Below are 20,660 nucleotides of genomic sequence, written 5' to 3' on the forward strand. Positions count from 1 at the left end.
TCATCACCCCCTGCTGGCTTAACATGATGCATAATATTACATCTGACCATGTGACATCAGGTCATCTAGAGACTTGGGGCACAATCTCAAAATGAATGTAGAAAAAACTGTAAAATAATAAATAAAACAATAAGATTTACAATGAACATCATTTTCAAGAGAAAAACTGTTAAAAGTAAAAACTAACATGTGAGAGTCTTAGAATTAATCTTGGAGTTGTATTTTGAACTCAGTCAAAAATTTCAAAGCCAAATATTTGGAAATCCATATCAGCTCTGTGATATGCACAGTTTATATCATGCACTATCTGCAGCAACACTGCAAGTAACCGGATAAAATACAATCATCTGGATGCAACAATTATTTGCTTTTAAAATAAATAAATTCTAGTACAATCGGATGCCCACGAATAGGTTTGTTTAGTAAAGAGAATAATCCATCTGAAAGCCAAGATGAGAAACTGGAAAACAGACATATATGTATGGTACAATATACTGGAATCTCAGCCAATTACACACAATTATCTGAAAATGAACCAGGCCTAACTGGCGACCTGTCCAGGGTGTACCCCGCCTTTCGCCCGATGACTGCTGGGATAGGCTCCAGCCCACCCGCTACCCGATTAACGGATTGACGGTATAGAAAATGGATGGATGGATGTACCTGGCCTAATGTTAACCTGGTTATATAAACCTCTGTTGAATTTTAAAAAAGTCTAGAAATTTTTTAAATAATATCTAATATTTCAATGTTTTTCTCAGTCGTTCATAGCTCGTTCTTCAGAACCAACTCATAATTTTCGGCATAAATTAGTTAAGTATTTATGCTTTTATAAAAAAAAGTAAAAGAAGTGAAAAATAAAGAATTAGCAACATTTACTGTGAAGAAACTAATGTTAAATCATATTTGTATATGATAAAAAAATCTAAATGTTTTATTGTACCTACATGGTCTTTATTTGCAATTCATTTCTTTTTTATTTCAATAATTGTAAGCAATTAAAACTACTTTTTCTCAATAATAACAAAGTAAACATGAACTACACGATCGCATAGGATTCCCACTCGTCGCTTTGATGACGTCACATTAACCGTTTCCTGCGCAGCTCAGCGCGGATTTTTAAAACCGGGAATCTCCCGAAAACATTTTCAGACTAGTTTGGTGTCAGGGTTCAGTGCTTGATACAGCAACTTCGAACATGTTGTGTAAATGTGTGTTTTAAGTTAAGTGCTTTGTATTCGTACGCGGTTTGCTGCTTGAGGTAAATGGTGACGCCATCAAACAGCACCGTGTCGTTACGAACGTTAGCGAGCGGTAACGGAAATATCTCTTTCTTGTTAAGCAGTGTCCCCTCAAAAAAGTACAAATGATCGATTATTTTATGGTGACCTACTTCTTGTAAGATAAATGGACACGTTTCGAATATTTAGCAATAACTTGTTTTATCAGTTATAAATAAGTATTTAGTTAACTAGTAGATATTAACTGTGAATGATGGAGGATAACTCGTCTTGGTCCTCTATGGTGACTGCTCCCTCTCAAGTGTCTTTCCTTCAGAGGACGTTGGAGCGGTTATCATCCACACAGTGCCTCAAACTCGGACCTGAAGAGTCGGTTCCCGTTGCTGTCGTTGCTGTCCAGAGATACTTGTCCGAGCGGACTGAGGGGCAGCAGGAGCAACTCGACAGCTACAGCTACGACGTGACAGTCACAGACGGAGTCTGGCGAGCCAAATGTTTTCTCCACCCCAGTTTGAATCACCTGGTGCACAAAAACACGCTGAGGACCGGGAGTGACGTCAGCATCACGCAGTGCTCCTTTGTTTACAACGAGAGGAGACTGGGACACGGTTATATTTGCATTGAACAGCTCAGGTGTGCCGCGGAGGGTTCTGCGGTCCTGCCCCGCATCAGTACCGTCGGTCCGCTGCCCATGCTGGTAAAACATGGCATGGAGAGGAGCTCGGTGCTGCAAAGCGATGTCCCCCTTCAGCTCAGCCGCAAACACTACCTGTCTCTGTGGAACAACGACGACCCCGAGGGGGACGTCTGGACCTCCGGGACTCCCTCATCTGAAACAGTGCTGGACGGTGAGTCACTGCTCTTCTCTTTTAGGAACTGAATAAGCTGCATATGATGCATGGTATAGCAATCGTGCTTGATTTAGTATAAGTTTATGTCCTGGATGACAAAACTTGACCAAAATAGCTTGCAGTGTCCATCATAGTTTATGGGAACTTGGGCTGATGTCTTCAAACGGCTTGTTTCTCCAGCTTGTATAATCCTAAAGGTAAACTCGTGGATTTCTGGCTTCTCTACCTGATGAATGAATAAACATGACTCATGATCACTCCTTGGCATCAGTATTTCTGTTGATGGATCCCTTGACTTAAAAAGTTCACCGCATGATTGGCACCAAACTGTCAAAACACAGCATTGTTCACACAGCAGTGAAGAGAGTTCAATTCCTACTTTACATTACATTCTGGGGTTTTACAATCCCAGGATTTCTTATAATTTAATTGATTCCAACACTGTATGTGTCTGGAATTAAGAGCACAGCTGTAGTCTAAAACATATTGACAGAAATCTGCTCCCTGTCTGTCTCGGCTAACCTATTCCTTTATATACATGCATTTATTTGTTTATTTAGTTTGGCAGAATAGAGCTGGGTTCGGCCATCAAAAGGCTGTAAACATCCTGATCTGCAGTATCTTCATTTCAGTGTCCAAGATTACTCTCCTAAGCAGTCTGGAGTGCTCCTTTAGAATCTCATGGAAACCTCTCCCTCTCCTGGTGAAGATCATACACAAATCCAGATTACGGTATTATGGAAAGTTCGGGCTCAAGATTGATTACCCCTACCAGGTGAGTTGGAACCTGCTCGAGTGCGGTCCAGCGCAGTTGCGTAAACGCCTTCATCTCGGTACTCGGTTGTATTTCAGGCCTACTTCGAAGTCGCTGACCAGAGTGGCTCAATGTCGCTTGTGCTTTGGAACGAACTTTGTCCCGAGTTTTACCAGAGACTCAACGTTGGCACAGTGTTGTACCTCCAGAATTACAGCTTGAAGCAGAGTTACCCAAACCGCTCACGACCACAGATGGACCATCACAGAATGAAGAACTTTGACTCTGTAGGTACGTACAGACGCTGACTCCATGTCACAGTTTTACATTTGAAAAATGTGAAAATTTAGGAAATATTATCAGACATAAACATATACAAATACCCCAGGTGCTCATTTTGTACTCAGCTCGGATTGGCAATGTCAAGCATTTAGGAAAAACAGCATCTTTTAAAACAGTAAAAGTGCACTTAACATTGAAGTCATGCACAGCACTAAACAGGGCGACTTGTATTTGTAACACCATGATAACATGTTATAAAACCAGTGGGGAATCATTACTGATTCAGTTTGTAAAAATGATAAATTCATTTGGTGCTGCTCGATGCCTGAAAGTGGGCTCTTTGCTTCTGAATGTTATCATCTCCATTTAGTTTCACGAAATCTTGAGATTGTTCTTTGTTTTTGTGTATTTCCTCAAGAAATCTGCCTGAATCCTCGTAACCCGGCTTCGGTCATCACTGTGGTGTCGCCAAAGAATGTGGCGCCTCAGTGGGGCCTGCCAGAGGTTTCCTACCAGTTCACTACCAGGTGATGACCGGCTCTGGCTTTATTACTGAGTTCTTACCTCCATTATTGTTGTTATTACAGTTGTTTGTTCCTCTTTCAGGTCTGAGTTGGAGAAGTTGCCCAACAATTCCGCGTGCGATGTCATTGGTCTGGTCACATTCGTTGGCCGTGTCGAGAGAGTGAAGAGTAAAGGCAACAAGGGTAAGATGCGTTCGTATTTAATCTTAACGGCTTCACTTGCTTTTAGACACTGACCTTGTTGGCCTTTTAGCTCCAGAGAAGTACTGGACGTATCGCTGGGTCCACGCGGTGGACGGAACGTCCAACCACCCTTTCATCCTGGAGCTTTTTTCCTCGTCTCAAGCTGAAATCTTCAGTCATATTTGTCCAAGTAAGTCAGCTCGTGTCTGACGGGTCTGCCGCCGAACTCGGGCGTGAGTCTTATCTTTTCATCGTCTTCTCTGTCGCAGTGACCTACCTGGTGTGCACTCAGATGAGGGTTTGCCAGGTGGAAGGCTCGTTGCCGTACCTCACAAGCAGCTGCGAGACCGAGATGTTCATCACAGGTTGGTGCAGCTGTAGGTGGTGTGTCGTGGTGGCTTTGGGGGGTGCAGGTGGAGCTGAAGTGTAGATGTTGTGTCCACAACAGGCTACCACAAGGGTCAGCCATACGTCAGTGATCCCAGAGTGAAGGGCTTCATCCAGTGGACCAAGACTCTGAAAGACAACATCATCCTGCAGAAGACTGCTGTTGGTGGCCATTATTACTACCCCCACCCCCCACAGTTATTCACACAGTCGACAGCAGACACGTCAGGTTTTTCATGTAAGAACTGTAGTGCCATTTTTAAGGTTTAGCTTTCAGGGATATTAAACTGAAAGTCTTTCCCTTCTGCTTGAAGGTCAAGCTCCTCTGGTTTCTGTGGCTGACCTGAAGAGGGAGTTGGAGACCCTGCAATACAGAGAACATAAGAAACTTGCAATCCAAGGTCAGATCACAGCGGTGGAGTACACGAAATCCCCAAAGACCTCGGAGTCCCGAGGAACGGAAGAGGAAGAGGTAACGGAGGTCAGTCTTAAAGCTTTTTCTTAGGAGTGGTGGCTGAAATGAGAATAAATCCACTGGTTTGTGAACAGGTCGCACCAGACCCTCACAGTCACCCCGTGACGGCCGAGCAGGCTGCTGTGGACAGTTTGGCTTCTGACGAAAGCTCAACACACAGAAGGAAAAGACGGATTCAAATGAAGTATGAACTGAATTCTGACTTCTGTTTTTGTGAGCTTGATATTGAGTCATTAATTGTACTTTAATGGTAAAGTTAGAGCCAAGAATTATTTAATTTAACTTCAATTAATTCATGTTTTCTAGTGAAGCCGCACAGACTCGTGGCAGCACTCCACCTAAAAGGTAGTTAAGATTAATGTAATGGTGTTCATCGTCTAACCCTTTCAAGCCCTCACAGCTCATTTGTTTCTGCTCCAACAGGAGGTTTGGACACAGAACGAAGAAAGGAGAAGATCAGGAGTTAGAGGAGTTTCAACATGAGGAACAAAGTCCAAGTCAAGGTGAGTTACTGGAGCTTCATCTTTGCCGCAGCGTGTGTCCTGATAAACTTTCACGTTCTCCTCCAGCAGACTCCAGCGCTTTGTCCTGGGTGAGCAGCGGCTGGTCGAAGCAGCGGCAGGAAGTCTCTGAACATCTGCGTGGGGGGGGTCTGCACCAGGACAGCATCTCTCGCAGGTTCACGTTCGATGAGAAGAACGAACTCCTGCAGTGGAGTAACCTCCAGCCGACGCGGTGGACACCGGAGCAAACCGCTGACACCGTCCCACCCGCACTTTGTCCGGGACACTTCCAGCTAACAATACTAGGTCAAAGAAAAACTCTGACTTGCTACACCTTTAGTCTCCGACTTGTTCTTGCTCGCATCACGTCAGCGTCCTTCATGCTCTCGTTTCTGACACGAGGCGCTGACTCATCCAAAAAATCTAGGCCACAAATGATGTGGCCCACTTTGGGTGTCTCAGCCGGACAAAATGTCTTTCCCTGTTAGTCCTGAACAACCACAGCTTACTGACCTTTCTGCTTGTATTGTATTACATTTATGTCACTGCTGAGTCACTCCGAGGTTGAGAGCTGCTGTCAGCGGAAACCAAGTCACACAGTCAGAGGTCTGAGTCGCCCTTTAAAAACCACCAGGATTCATGTAACTCAGAATTGATCTTACATGCGTGCTGTGCTTACATCACATCTTAATGCAGCTATGAGGTGACTTGCACCTTACCTGTTAGCCGTTCCTGTGGTTGAACGGCATCTTTATTTTTTCCACAGGTATCAACAAGCAGATCGCCGTCGACGCTGCCTTTCTTCCCGTCTCGCGCTCCGATGACCCGCGGGTTGTAGGCCTTCCTCTGGAGCCACACGACAACACGATGCTGTCCTGCCTTTCCTCAGGTTTCCTCTTCCCTCTCAGGGATTCGGCCAACCGAACAGAAGCAACTCCTGAGCCAGGTAACCCACCCGGGCAGAAGGACACGACTCGCTGTTCTAAGGCTGCACTCTAAACGTCGGCTTTTCTTCTTGCAGACGTCTTGGTGACTGCAAACGAGCTGGAGGACACGCATGTGGTGTGCGTTTTGGACCTCTGCCATTTGGGTGGAGACGAGGTGGAAATCCTTATCAACAAGGTGTACAAACTGACGGATGTTTCGCTTCATTAGAAACTAATCAGAGCCGAGAAATGATCCTGTAATCATGTACTTAGCAAGCTTGTTTGGAGAGATGAACGATTGGTTTCGTGTTGAACATTTACAGCATATGTCACATAATTTTATGATTAAAAGACTGAAATCTATAAAAAAAAAAGTGCAAATGAAAGCTTTCTTTCTGTTTCTGAACCTTTAGAGTAAAAAGCTCGCTCAGGAATAAAAAAAACAAACGTTTAAAGATATTTATTTTCATATATTTCACAATATCCAGGCTGATTTATAAATAATTCAATATAGCATAATTAATAGAGATGTTTAAAGTGTAAACTTAATTTGTTAATTTCTTTTAAAACAACGTTAATATATTTAAAGCTTATTTTTATGATAAATACAGAGGAAACGAGCCACAAAGTGACTGTGCAACATCAACTTGAATGTAAAAAAGAAAAGAAAAGCATCACCTCCTCTAATAAGACACTTCATCATCTGTTACAAAATTACTTTAATTTTAAAATCATGTAACATACATAAATGTAATCTATTAGACATAAAATAAACAACTATTCAGCCTATAATATTTGTCTTTTTTTATTTTACATTCTATTATACAATATATTCAATGTTTGATTCTGCACTGAAACTGCAGAAATGGCTGTATATCAGGGAGGTTTTTCTTTCTTTTTCCGTTCGTGTCTCATGTCCTGGCAACACAGAAAGCATCGATCCGACACGCGAGTCATCAAGTCAACACGGTACAAATCAGGAAAAAGTACAATTTAAATGTGATCTGTTCACATGTGTTCAAAACAAAACAAAACAATGACACTCAATGACAAAACCCATGAAGAAGAACGGCGTTCTGAGGGTTGAAGAGAACAAACGTGGGAGAGCGGTTCACAGCGGACGGATTATTTACAACCTTTGTGAGGCAACAGACGCCTAAAATAAGCTCTAAAGATCATTTGACATCCAAAGCAACAATAATTCGGGTGTGGAGACGAATGAGCGGAGTTTCCCTACACCACCTTTGCAAGGCAAACGGAAAACGCAACAGTTTGTGTACGTATACGGAAGTCTTCTCTGAATGATGCGCTCTGATAAAAAGTAGCCAAAAAAGGAATTTAAACCATCACTTCCCTGAAAACTGGATATTCAGCAAGATTTTTGAAATCGTATTGAAGAATAATGAAGACAGAAAACAGTAAAAATAGTGGTCTATGGCACCTGTTGAGTTGCTGGTGGAGCTGGACCTTGAGGAACAGTTACGTGTCTGAAACTCGTGGAAACGGGGAAAAGAAAAGAAAAGGGGGGACTGTGAAGTCTTAATGATCATGCACAAGTGCACTTTTACTTGTAACTGAATTACTGTTCGTGAAATGAGCAGCTTGATAAGAAAGTAATCATTGAATCATCATTTAATCTCTTTATCCCGGTGACTATGTGACCCTTGAACTGTTCGGCAGTCGTGATGTTTGGGAGCGTCTAACCCTCTGCAGCACATTGGCAAAAAAGTCCTGTGTAACCGTTCTCTTCAGTGGACACGTACTGCACCTTTAAGAAAAAGTACAGCTGAAGGAATGTTCAGGACGATTTCATTAAAAAAATACTTCCATATAAATTACATGGTACAACTGTTAATAATACACCTCTATATACATCTGTTCTGAGACATTTAAAACAGTATAAATAAACATTCTTCGATCAAATCGACATTGCACATAGAAAAGTGTAAAACGGCACTGAACGCACATGCTGAGTGTGGAGTCTTGTCGTGCAATATGAGCAGCACCAGTCTCGAATGGGACTATTACATAGTGAGCCTCCATGGGTGCAGTCTCTTCTTTTAAGGACAAACAGGCTGCTTTCTCTGAAGTGCAGCAACAACAAGCCGATTCATGCTCAGCCACGCTTGGAGCACTTTTAAATTTAGATTCTGAAGCTTTTATTTGTGTACGGTTGTCACTGATCCAGATGTTACTCAGCTGCTTCAGTGCAACACACTCCAATCCTCTGTCGACAGCAACTGTTGCCCCACTATTATCGCTGCTCTGCCATGTGAAAATGGAGAAGAGAAACATCTTTAATGAAGCCAGCGCACGTGTTCGCAGCTGCTAAAGATGAGAAGTAGTTGCACACATGGCAGCACGGCTCCTTCACAGCTGAGATTGTCTCACAAAAAGCTTGTAACATCTCAAAAACACGACAGGACAGACTTCATCGTGTTTGATACTCGCAGTAATTGTTAACATTAGTGTTTTTTAGTCGCCGCAGCTGTAAAATACTTCAGGAAGTGGAGGCTTCTACATCTGCTGGCGGTAATTTGTAGGTGAGCTCACTTGGTTGGGGGGAGAGTGCATGTTTGTCCAAGTGAGTGAACGACAACAACAACACTGACCAGATGTTTAGGGAGCAGGCAGACTCCTCCATCTCTGCAGGATTTAGTTTGATGGTGGAGTAAATGAAAACTAATGTTCACCATGATGGGGGAAGGACACCAGGAGCAATGTTGACCTTTAATTGTCAAAAGGAACACGACGATCTCGAACTTTGGAGTATAAAACTAGTGTCTTTTTCCCTACTTTGACTTGAATACATGTATGTCACAGATGCACAACAAATGATTTGATTAGGGTTTAAGATCACGGTTAAATGAGTCTTATCAATTAAAGGTTATTACTAAAGACTTTATGGACATGTAAAGGTTGCAAAAATCCCCCTAAATATATATGTTTATATAGATATAGATTTGTTATATATCCAATACAAATCTAGATTACTTCTATTTCAATCTGATGCAGAAAATAAGAAATTATCCTTATATGAAAATATACTTTTTTTAAAATTTCAAATGGACCTGAGCTGGATTTTTAAAGCCGTAATCAGACAAAACTATCAAACTGCACCATGACTGAGTCACGGTTGAAGGCACAATTCTTCCCAGCCTCTGGTAGCTGTTTATCACACGAGGACACGTGCTGCACAGCTCATCAGACGCTCCTAATATTACAACTTCAGAGCTTTGCTGTCATTCTGTGTGAGGAGTAGTGAGATATTCACAGCACCCCTTCTTCAGACCCAGATTGAGGCTTTAAAAATCTAGATACACTTTCTAATACTTAGAGAAACTATCCCTCCGGGCTTCCAGCCGTTCCACCTAAATGCTCTCCAGTCCTGATTTTTGATATGAGGGTCATCTCACCTCTGTACTGACCTGCCCTGAACACATCTAAATAAGCGCTTTAGGAGAACAACGGGGGGGGGGGGGGGGTGTCACTCTCACACACACACACACGAATCCCTTCGTGAAACAAACTAATTCTTACCGAGGGGGGGTGGTGGTGTCTGGCTTTATAATCTCACTGATACTCATGTACAGAATAGAAAATTAATTCATGGGAAAAATAAATATTCTACTTTTGGGGAGAAGTGGTACCAAGGTGCAAGCAGACACTTAAAAAAGAGCTCTATAAGATGAGAACTTCCACATGTCGACGTGTAAAAGCAGCATCTTAAGAGCGTTGATAATCCACCAGCTCCAGCTGTCTCTCTGAGTGCGATGCGGCCTCACGGCGGAGGCCCAGCGCCTCAGACTCCGGTCCCACAGGGACGTCGGGTCAGTGCAGCCTCGGTGACGCACAGACCGGCTTCCTCTGAGCGAGTGGCTTCACATCAAAAGTCAGATCACCGCAAGCGGATTTCTCGCTTTCAGGCGCTGCCGCTGCAGAGCTTCACGTCAAGTTTGACTTCCTAAAGCCGCAGCGCGCTGCAGGGCCGCGTCACAGAGACAGATCTCAGCGCACCGACGCGGTCCTCAGTGCTACCGAGTCAGCATATTCCGGAAGTCGGAGACGCTGCCAGTCTGGTTTTGGGAATGTTGGTACTGCCTCTGCTGCTGTTGCGGCTGTTGCTGCTGTGTTAGAGGCAGTTGCTGTGTTTGAGACTGCTGCTGAATGTATCCCACAGTGCTTTGCTGTGGGACGTTGGTGGCGTGCAGGAAAGCTGGAGTAGACCCACCGTGTACAAGTCCTTGACTCATCTGCAGACACAAAAGAGAACATGAACGCACTCTGGCGAAGCTTAGTTGTTCAGTGCTTGTGAACGTGTGATACTCCGAAGGTTTTTCCACTTATGAGGAACACAGACAGAAAGTGTTTTACTCAGCTTGACTGAAATAAGGTGCCACAGTATAAATGAATGTGTCATCAGCAAATAAATGTATTTTCTTATGATGTAGTTCATGTCCAAACACATTTATAGTAAAAATGAATAAATGCAATTAGGGCAGCAATAGATCCTTATGGAACAGCTGTGGTTGCTGAGAGAGCAGATGTACACACATTCAATTATTCTGGAAAGATCATTTCTAAACCAATTTAATCTTCAGGGAGGCTTCAGATAGACGCAGACATGAAACGCTGCATCAGACACTTATTCAAAGATTGAGCCAACAGACATTAAAAGCCTAAAAGTATCAGAAATATCGGTGTTATCCTGGACTAAACTTTGAACCTGTTCAGGATTTAACTGGTTTCATAAATTTAGCAGGATGATTTGGGTTTTAGTCACACTTTGATTTCACATTTATTTCTTCATGTTTTATGTGTATCGAGTCCAATCCAAAGTATCTTTTGCTTTCTTTGCTTTGGTCCAGGCAGCATCTCTTTGTCTGATGCGAGCGGAGATAGTTTCAGTGAACACAGTGTTGTCTTCATCACTAATCCCTCCACAAGGAGCATGTCTATCACAAATAGCCATAAAAGTGGATTTAAAAATAATCTCATGGTAGATCGGCATCAGCCACGTGAGAGACAACCCCCGGATCACTATCAAAATCCTCATGTAAAAACGCTCGGCCGATAAAATGTCTGAAATGTTCAGATCTCTTACTGAAACCCGCTCAGTGTCTGTGAGGTAGTATCGGTAAGTGAAGAAGTCGCTTCACGCCAACTAACACACGCCTATGCACAAGCCGCCATTTTGAATGTCTGAATGCATACATCGATAAATAAAGAGCGATGGGACAAAGCATCTCATGGACGTTGTACCTGAAAGAACTGCTGCGGCTGCTGGAGCTGCAGGGAGTGCTGAGAGGCCTGAGGCTGACTGTGGTAGGCTGACTGGGACTGGTGTGTGATGAAGGTGTTGTGTGGGATCATTATGGGGGAAGTGAAAACCGGAGAGGGCACGAGAACGGCGTTACAGTTGACCTGCTGCATGGAGAAGGAAGGGGTGATGATTGGCTGCTCCAAGCTGTATCTGTGTGGAGGGCAGAGTGAAGAGCTCAGACACAGTATGACACGATGTGACACACATACAGACGCTGTGTGTGGAAGCTGATGGCTTACAGGGTTTGGGAGATGCCCATGTTGCACTGGGAAGGCTGCGTGGTGACACCGCTAGTGGGGACCAATGTTTGCATTGGTTGGTTGAGGAGCATTCTGCGGAAAAGACAGAATCTGTCAGCGGAGAGACTTTGTGTGCAGCATCCAAAAAGTAGTACAGGAGCTTCTTTCAGGGCTCTTACCGTAACTGTCCATCCTGGCTGAGCTGGCTGTCTGTGTGTCTTTGGTTTGCCTCCTGCTGAGGCCTCGTGTTCGTCTGAGAGAACATCATAGGGTTGCTGTAGAAGGGCATCGTCAGACTCGTGTTCGTCTGCACGGGCAAACTCACCGACTGCGACTGCCCACTCCGTGCAATCCTCTGCTGGACCTGCGACAAAGTGAATAATTGACACCAGAATCCACCAATCAACTTTCACTGGGAGTAAAAACAGCCTTAATGTTTGGAAGATTTCATCAAAACTGCCTCATATCTTCATTAGAAATATAAATCATCTCAACAATTTGTGATTAAAATTTCACTTTGCAACAAAAAAACAGCAACAATCAATGGGTAGCACAGTCGGATATAACCTAATGTAATTCAGTATCATTCCCCAGAGTGTGGGATTTAGTGGCATCTAGCAGCTAAGGGGCAGATTGCATCCAATTTTCCTCTTGTTCAGGTTTGTACCTGCGTTGATGGTGAGCTGTTTTCTCTGAGGACAGAGTGGGGGGATGAACTGTGCGCCCCACAGGATGCTGGTTTGGGGTGGCCCGAGAGCTGCCTGATGACCCCTGATTGGCTCTGCTGGGCCGGCCTTCCAGGACCCTGCTGCTGAGGCTGTTGCTGGGCTTGGCCAAAGTCATTGTGGATAGGCTGCTGTAACAACATCTAACGCACAGACAGGAAACATCAATTCACTTAAAAAAAAAACTAAAAAAAAAACCTTCCATATAATTCCATAAATGCTCCATCTTCTGTCTTAGTTTCGTTTCCAATCTAATTCACATGTCTGTCATGCCTTTGATTAATTCATGCTCAGGTGAAATCACAAGCAAAAATGGATCAGCTCAGTTTTAGTTCTGGTTGGTAAAAGCTGTTCATGTGAGGCATAAGTCGTCTCATCTTTGCACTTAGGGTGAAATGGCATCAAACAGGGACAATTTTACTTGAATGAACAAACCCTGCAGCACTATCACAGGCTATCTGTACCACGTAGTGACTAATTTTGGCCTCTAGGTGGGGACACTTCATCATCACCAGAGAGGAACTGCATTTTCCTTTCAGCTGATAAGCACATGCTGAATGTTTTTTTTTTTTTTTTTCCAATGCAGAGAACAACACTATGTTTACCAATGAAAAGCACTGCTAAATACTTAAGACAGAAAAATGGACTGAGAGGTCTTCTCTTCCTATTTAGCCAGAAAGCTACCTGTAGATTAGCAAGATTAAGCTTCTCCTTAATGTCATGCAGCTCCTGTTGCTGCGTCTTTATGTCGGCCTGCAGGATGCGCGTTCTCTCCTCCAGCTGTTCCTTCAGCTGGTTCATTACGCTGAGCTGAGGCTGCTGCAGCTGATACATGGAGGACTGCTGCTGCTGCTGCTGCTGCTGCTGCGACTGTTGTTGCTGTGAACGGAAAAAAACAAAAGTGTATTTCATTCAATTCATCTTTCAAGTGTGCCTATCTGGATGACTGATCTCTCAAAGAAATACACAAGCAATATGCTAAAATCTACAATAAATAGCTAAAATTAAGATACAATCCTCTTTATTGTCTTTTTCTCAATCACAATCACATTAACCAGGGTAGGAGGCTCTGTACACAAGCAGCAAGTGAAATCAACATATACGGCAGCAACAGCCATAACAGCGAGAAATTGTACACAAACAAATGAGAGGAAGACAACGGGCAGGAGAGGAAGACTAACCATTGCGGAGTGCTTGCTGCAGGTAGGAGAAAGGGGGAGACTCATTTGGGGGGCAAGGTCAAAGGAATTCTGTCTTTGTGCCATATTCTACATGGAAAAAGGGAAACGTTTTACAGTTTAGCATCTCTGACCATCTTTATCTCCACAGATAGAGAAACACATAAAGACACACAGTATAAACTGACCTTTGAACCACTCGGCTGGTGTCTGGTGGACGTCTTGTCCTGTCCAACGGCAGCAGACTGCCATGATGGTGTGCAGGCCTCTGTGTAGGAATTCACTGCTGCAAAAGAAGACAGATCACTTAGCTGCTCAGTTAGATCACCATCACGGTTTCAACTGAGAGATTATATCTACAACAAAGGTAAATATAATCTAAATGTACTTTGTAATGCTGCCTTTTAGGGGAAATTATTTGGTATCTGTATATTGGACTTGAGAAACCTCACTTAGAGGGACATACCACTTCATCACTTCTTAACAGAGTCATAAAACCCTTAATACAACTATCTGCTGGATTGAACTAATCAGATGATCTGCGTTTGACTCGCAACATCATGTGCTTAAAGATCGGGGTTAGCCGACGACCTGATATTACTGAATGAACTAGTTTTACTATCACAGGTTTCTGGGTATATTCCAAGATGGCAAAGAGGTTCAGGAAATGACCTTTTTTGGCCTGACGCTTTACTTTATCTACATTTTTAGAAGGATTCAAGACCCCCTTAACTTTAACAGAAATGCTCCTTAAAAGGGAGCAGAGAAACTTTCTGGTTGTATAACCACACTGCTGATTCACAAGTCGCTGACTGCCATCTCATCCTGCTACAGACTTATGTTTGTAGCTCACACAAAATGAAAAACCTCTGCTCTGAATGAGCAGGAGGACCACAGCCTTTTGTTTACTTTATAAAAACTGTGACTGGAATGAATCAATATGCAGGTAAATGCTTTAGCTAACTACACGCTGGGTGGAATAACAGGGGCTCGAACTAACATGACGTGTTAAAGCTTTGGAAAGCTCTCATCATAGATGCGTAGTAACCCACACATCAGAAGGTGTTGTATCCCAACCTATGTGCAGGGGTTTTACCACGGACCCCAAAGTCATCTCAGATTACATAACAAAGGATCAACAGTGGGGTTTTCTTAAAAACTAAATGGGGGAAAAAAATCAAATCTGCCATTTGCATTAAAGTCAGACCCAGAATGATAGAATGATAATCAGCCCATTTTTAAGCCAGATTTAAATAACAGAGCCTCCACCCATACATGAGCAGGATTTCTTTACATAATGACTTGCTGCTGAGTGAGTTAGCACTTTAGGGAGCAAAGGATGACTCACACGCAGAGTCCGACAGCGCTGTGTGGGAGGACTTCCGGGAGCTGTGGGAAGACACTGAACGTGCGCCACTGTTTCTGTCCCGTGGAGCGTCCAGTGTGGAGCAGATGTCCAAGTACAGCTCCTGAGCCTGGGGCACAGAGTAATGTTCAGCACTGAGGTGAGGATCTGAAGAGGCAACATTAATGAAGGTCACCCTGCACGTTGTTGGGCTCTTACCTTCACAGAGGAGGGGGCTATCTCTGGTGGAGACAGCTCTTCAAGTCCAAAAGCTCTCCTCCGTTCTGCTCGCACTTCAGCGTAACTGAACAACAGCCACAAAAACGCATGTTATTTCTAATTAAAAAACACTGTTATTTTTGACAAGATAACCCATTCACGTCTCTATTCCTGCAACAGTGGACATATCTCTCCTGAAAGATGTGAGAAAATATCAAGGGAGAACCGTCAGGCTTACCTGACAACAGTGTGAGTGCAGACGATGAACTCAGGTTTGGAGTTCCACTGGTGGTAAGTAATGTAGTAGTGAGTCTGCAGCCAAATCCACTGCTGTCCTTTGGTGAGGAAGCGATAGTAGCAGGATTTACCCTTTCCAAACTGCATTACTGAGGAAAGAGAAAAGAGAGCTCACATATGTGCTGGATTCAGAAATACACACGTGTGAAAGTGGAGGAAAAAAGAGGTTTCTTACGTTGCTTGTGACACTGAGCTATGAGCTCCAAGTCGTCCACATGATAGTAATCATAACCAGAGGTCCCGAGAACTTCAAAGGGTAAATAACCTATGATGGGTGAAGCTCTGAAAAGACAAAAAATGATGGTAAACATGGAGGATGATCAACAGTTTACAGCAAAAAAAAACAAAAAGTGATGATCGTCAGGAACAGAAACATCTTTTACCTGTGATCTAAAAACAGGAACTTCCATTCAAGGCTGTGTCTGGAAGTGAATTCCTCACAGGGATCTTCCACGTTACACAAATCCTGAACCCAAACAGAGTCACAAATGAGACGGTCTTCATCGTGAAAGGGTGAAATTATCATTTCGTATATATTCATGTGGCGGTGACATCAAAAAGAAAATTTCCCGATGATGGTTTCACAGTAAGTTCTTATCACAGTGTATCAGAGACACTGATCATGCTGTTTATCGCAGGAAGTACAGTGTGCTGCTTTAGGGTCAAGTATTTGGTCACACTGCCTTGCAGTTTTCTTCCTATTCAATCAACTTGTGATCACATTTGTGTGTCACAGTCAGAGAGTTTGAATGTTCTGCATATTTCCAAGCAGCTGTAACCTTGAACACAGAAGTACATGGTGAACGAATGCAGATGACTACTGAAATTAGTCTGCAAAAGAAGCTGATGGAGTTAAAAAATTGCTTTAGAAGTTGTTGCTGCAGTTATTTCATCTGGAAAATCAGACAGAATAAAGAGTGAGGGAGATTTGAAGCCTGTCTAAGAGATCTGGGGCTTCCGGACAAACAGGATTTTCTTCTGTGAATAATTCATCACACGCACTGGAATTTAAATGATGTATGAAATGTATAACTTTCCTGTTATGTTTAGATAGAGCTAAATATAAAATACTGATCTGTGTTGACCTCAGGTTATAAGTATCAAGGTTTCAACTCCTGAAGCACTTTAGGGATCGGATGTATCCTAAATATGTAATCAGCTGGTGCCACAAGACACGGACACACAGGAGCTGGTATGGACCAAAAAGAGCCAACAATCCTTCCTCCTGTGCCATGTTTTCCGTGGCCATGCTGACTGTGCCTAATGTTTCACTCCTTTGGAAGTCATAAAAGCAAAAGTTTTAACCATCAAGTCGCACCTACCTTTAGAAACTGTGGAGTGACTAATCGAACGGTGGCGATGAGGCAGACCTGCTCCTCCAGCGATGACTGCAGACTTCTCGGTAACGTCAATTCAAGCCCGTTACAGGAAGATGTAGGCACTGCGTGGCGAGGATCATGGACATTCTTTTTTAATTATTCACTGAGGGTTTTTGGGGTTTTTTTTTCAAAAAAGAAAAAGATTCTCACCATTGTTATGAAATTTAAAGTCCCCGACGAACTTGACATACTCATATACAGGCGGCTCCTTTGGGTCCATGTTAGCTCTGGCTAGATGACAGCAAAATTCAATATGTGCCTCACCTAAAAATGTAAGAAAAAAGATGGTTAGACCCTATAAAAACACAGTACTCATACATATTTCTGACATATAGTCATGGCCATTAATAAAGGTAGAATTTCAAAGTAAATGTTTTAATTGGACTCATAATTCAACAACTGCTACAATAGGTTGTGTTTGCTATTAACCAGGAAAATACTCAGCAAACGGTTATGGTGTAGTTTTATGTTCTGATACAGTCAATATCTCTCTGACAATCAATGGGAGATCATAGTTGATTTCTAATGTCGACGGTTTAAAAGAAGCATTTGCTCTGATGCAGCAGTGACCTCAACACCTGAATTCCTGAAGAGTTTCACATTTGGGATGATCTGTTCCACAAAAAAGCTCAAAGTTTTGAGAGGACAGGCCGAGCTAGTGTTAGCATCCTTTGAAAATGTCTCACATCCCATCACACACCTTAAATTTATTTTGTTTCCATTAGCAAACTGAAATTCTGACGCTGTTAAAAGCAAAGACTCCTGTTGACACAGATGGACGTCCAGAAAAGGCGACGATCGCACCAGACATTTGGTAACAGTCGGCTTTGTGACAGTTTGCTATTAAGGCCTCTTAGGTTAGCGGTAGACATTGGTAACTCACGCTCTCTCTTCCCCAGAAAAGCCCAGCAGAATCACAGGATTAAGGTCAGTGTCTTGAGCCTCCCATTCTACATTGCTTTGGATTACTGTGTTAACATAACAGTGACTTGAAGTCTTAACTATGATACCAAGCTAGCTCCTATTATTAGCTAAAAGTCTAATCAAAGAAACACACTGATAAGCAATCCAATAAACTACAGTCTCCAAGCAGCAACTCTATCTATGAACAGCTTAGTCACGATGTTCTTTGAAGACGTTGTGAGAAAAATGTAAATACATCAAGAGTCAAGGGTTGTTTTTCAGTTTCAGACAAAGATCTGACGAGAGATTTTTGAGCTGCACGTCACAAATGGCCACACTGGAAGTCATACTACCTCCCCTACATTAATGTTTTGATCTCCTAAAATGGAAGACGATCTATAGGCTTTAACCTTTCCACTTCCACTGTGCTTCAACACGATGACCCAGACACGGTGCGTGCAGGGAGGCCGCCCAGCAGGATACTCACTGTCAAGGAAGTCAGCAGCAATGGGGTCAGTCATCAGCATGTGGGATGATAGCAGCTTATACACCTCCCCGTGTTCCCGCTCCGGGAGGAAATTCAAGATATTTTGGTCCACCATATCTGACTGATGCAAAAAGAGAAATAAATGACGGTCAGTCATTTCAGTATAATGTGTTGTTCTGCCCTCGTTTGGACATTTTACCAACACTTTCACAGCTAAATGATATCAGGTTTTTATCATCATCTAGCCTGTCTCTGATCATGAGCCCTTTGTTCTGGGATGACTTATTAAACCCTCTCACTTACCGGTAAATGGCCAATAAGTGAAGACACGCTGTCAGATACGTATATGATGTTGCCATCCGTAGTTAATGCAACCAGGAAACCATCCAGGGCCTGTAAAAGGTTGGTTAAACGAGGTTAGAAGGGGTCTATGCGGTAGGTCTATTTGTCAGCAAAAAATACTTCCAGGCAAGAGAAGAAACATAGGAAAAGGCAGAGCTCATTAAATTTTCATTAAAAATGCGTAAAATAGCGTTGGCCTTGGGGGAAGATGCACTCAGAGCCCCTCTCGTTTATTCCGTTTCAACAATATAAGCCTGGAGAGTTTGTCATTCTTCTGCAATGTTTTCAAGACAAACAAGACAAAGTGTGCACTTTAACGACCATAAACAATGCCATTTGGATGCGAATAGAAAACTCTGCGTCAGCGTGGTATCTTTTCCAGCTTTCTGTGGCCGTTCACTTCATTTTTCTACCATTAAATATCACAACTACAAACACATCCTCCTGAACATTACCTCCAGCATTAGCTGAGTAAACTCCTCATTACTGAGGAATGAGGGCTTCCAGTCCTGCCTCACATCGCAAACTTCATTCTGCGCAGTTATGTCTGAAAAAGGACGGAAGGTTGAAAGAAAAGCAAAGATTAGCTCACCCGAAACCACTGAAATTAAACACAAAAGACTGCATTACAGTTTGCTACCTTTCTGCTTCTGCAAGAAGTCGATAGTCCTCTGCAGGATGGTGGACTTATCCATCTTGCGCGGATGGCCTTGACCCTGCAGCATTGTGCATAGCTCTTTGATGAGCACATTGAATTGGTCTCTTCTTTTCTTTTCCGATTTGTTACGGGATGCCCTATGATGGTGAGCAGATGGAGAGGAAAAAAAGTCAGTTGCAGGGTGAACTGACTAACCAGTCTACGCAGCAACTCTACAATATTTACCCTGTGCACACTGTAGATTGAAGATTAAAGCTCAGAATAAACAAAGAATATGGTCCAATTATCTCATCTTTCATGAAAACATCCCACAAAAGGCACCTTTCTGCTCCATAAAGTGTCCTTTTCTCCTCATCTGTCCATAAAAACTGTCTCTTTGGATACCTCTTGGTCAAATCTCAAAGCTCTAGCTTGTGAATCTCACTCCAGGTGCAGAATTAGGTGAAAATGGAGCGCTGGTGAGCTACAAACTAATTTCTTTCTCAATGTGTTTTTGCACTCATCTTAGGTATTTGCCTCAAAATGTTTTGATTATCTGGTAATCACGCCCCGATCGTTTGAGTTCTTCAAGATGGCATTTTACACTTCCTGGAGGGCATTTTAGACTTTTCAGTGTCAGTTAGATCTCTTTCTTCTACCCATTTCACCCGAGGTAGAAGCTGCCACAGAATGATGCACACCTTAACCCACTCAGACCTGAGGCGCCCTCCAGCCAGTGTAAATGTGAGTCTTAATAGGTTATCTTAGTTTGTCACCCACTTCAGGCACATAGAATGATTAAAACAACACAGTATTGAGGTTGATTTGGCTTGAAGTTGAAAATGTGCATTAAAATATGGTCTGAAAACTCATTTTATAATTCAACACACTGGATAAGCTTTGTTCAATGAGTCCAAATGGAAAGAAATGACATAAACACAGGTTTAAGTACCTTTTTGCCCGGTCCTTCTCATCTTCATCCATTAAATCTTCCACACAGCTGTTGGTACTAAAAACAGAAAGACACATTATTAGAAAGTAGCTTCTATGACACATGATGATGACAGCATTGCATGTTGCACTTTTGATACACTAAACACTCCCTTTATCAGTCGTTATCCTGCACTAGTTGTATTAGGAAACCACAGGTGCTGATAACAAAATCAAAAATGGCTGATTCAGGTGTTACACGCCTCTGTTCAAGTGTCCCAGTGAAACATGACGGTACCACTGGCCTGAAACTGAGACAGACCAATCAAATGTAGCCACTGGATACGTTCTTCAATAGAGACATGCATCCATTAACTTACAAGAGGAGAAAACCCCTCATTCTGACTATTTCAAGCAACAACACACTCTCCACTGCTGCTGCTATAATTCTGTTCGTGTGACCTGCAAACCCAGCTGAAGTGTCTTGTTTTCTCCAACTTTTCAGAGGTCACTGTGGCACACAAACAACC

General features: G+C 42.9%; 2 protein-coding genes across 4 annotated transcripts in view; one reads left to right on the forward strand and one right to left on the reverse strand.

Moving 5' to 3' along the window:
* Window positions 1-1,124: 1,124 nt before the first annotated feature.
* On the forward strand, window positions 1,125-6,368 carry radx (RPA1 related single stranded DNA binding protein). 2 transcript variants are annotated; one of them, XM_072374385.1, is made up of 15 exons: window positions 1,125-2,089; window positions 2,725-2,867; window positions 2,945-3,137; window positions 3,547-3,655; window positions 3,735-3,835; window positions 3,906-4,025; window positions 4,105-4,200; window positions 4,284-4,460; window positions 4,537-4,694; window positions 4,772-4,881; window positions 5,004-5,042; window positions 5,121-5,200; window positions 5,267-5,506; window positions 5,967-6,146; window positions 6,222-6,368. In XM_072374385.1, the coding sequence occupies exons 1-15, from the start codon at window positions 1,492-1,494 to the stop codon at window positions 6,353-6,355; spliced, it is 2,478 nt and encodes an 825-aa protein (XP_072230486.1). In that variant the 5' UTR covers window positions 1,125-1,491; the 3' UTR covers window positions 6,356-6,368. The 2 variants fall into 2 exon arrangements, with proteins under 2 accessions (XP_072230486.1, XP_072230487.1); XM_072374386.1 differs by having other exon boundaries at window positions 5,270-5,506.
* Window positions 6,369-6,570: 202 nt separating this feature from the next.
* Window positions 6,571-20,660, reverse strand: part of npas2 (neuronal PAS domain protein 2) — a 37,886-nt gene continuing 23,796 nt past the window's right edge. For both annotated transcript variants that reach the window (XM_072374384.1, XM_072374383.1), the window contains exons 3-22: window positions 20,153-20,209; window positions 19,204-19,358; window positions 19,019-19,110; window positions 18,525-18,614; window positions 18,222-18,342; window positions 16,982-17,095; window positions 16,775-16,893; window positions 15,836-15,918; window positions 15,628-15,734; window positions 15,394-15,541; window positions 15,156-15,240; window positions 14,940-15,066; window positions 13,780-13,877; window positions 13,595-13,681; window positions 13,098-13,292; window positions 12,356-12,556; window positions 11,868-12,052; window positions 11,689-11,781; window positions 11,389-11,599; window positions 6,571-10,379 (exon numbers count right to left, since the gene is read on the reverse strand). In XM_072374384.1, the coding sequence (XP_072230485.1) occupies window positions 10,161-10,379; window positions 11,389-11,599; window positions 11,689-11,781; window positions 11,868-12,052; window positions 12,356-12,556; window positions 13,098-13,292; window positions 13,595-13,681; window positions 13,780-13,877; window positions 14,940-15,066; window positions 15,156-15,240; window positions 15,394-15,541; window positions 15,628-15,734; window positions 15,836-15,918; window positions 16,775-16,893; window positions 16,982-17,095; window positions 18,222-18,342; window positions 18,525-18,614; window positions 19,019-19,110; window positions 19,204-19,358; window positions 20,153-20,209 (2,587 nt within the window). In that variant the 3' untranslated portion in view covers window positions 6,571-10,160. The remainder of the gene's footprint in view (window positions 10,380-11,388; window positions 11,600-11,688; window positions 11,782-11,867; window positions 12,053-12,355; window positions 12,557-13,097; window positions 13,293-13,594; window positions 13,682-13,779; window positions 13,878-14,939; window positions 15,067-15,155; window positions 15,241-15,393; window positions 15,542-15,627; window positions 15,735-15,835; window positions 15,919-16,774; window positions 16,894-16,981; window positions 17,096-18,221; window positions 18,343-18,524; window positions 18,615-19,018; window positions 19,111-19,203; window positions 19,359-20,152; window positions 20,210-20,660) is intronic.

This window comes from Leuresthes tenuis, unplaced genomic scaffold (genome assembly GCF_036924035.1).
Source record: "Leuresthes tenuis unplaced genomic scaffold, fLeuTen1.0.hap1 SCAF_21, whole genome shotgun sequence".
In the NCBI taxonomy this organism is placed as follows: Eukaryota; Metazoa; Chordata; class Actinopteri; order Atheriniformes; family Atherinopsidae; genus Leuresthes; species Leuresthes tenuis.

Excerpts from the sequence above, each read along its gene's own strand:
- radx (XM_072374385.1), top strand. The coding sequence starts at position 1,492 with ATGATGGAGGATAACTCGTCTTGGTCCTCTATGGTGACTGCTCCCTCT. Across the intron at positions 4,461-4,536 it reads AGACACGTCAGGTTTTTCAT|GTCAAGCTCCTCTGGTTTCT; the intron begins GTAAGAACTGTA and ends TTCTGCTTGAAG. Across the intron at positions 6,147-6,221 it reads AGAAGCAACTCCTGAGCCAG|ACGTCTTGGTGACTGCAAAC; the intron begins GTAACCCACCCG and ends TTCTTCTTGCAG.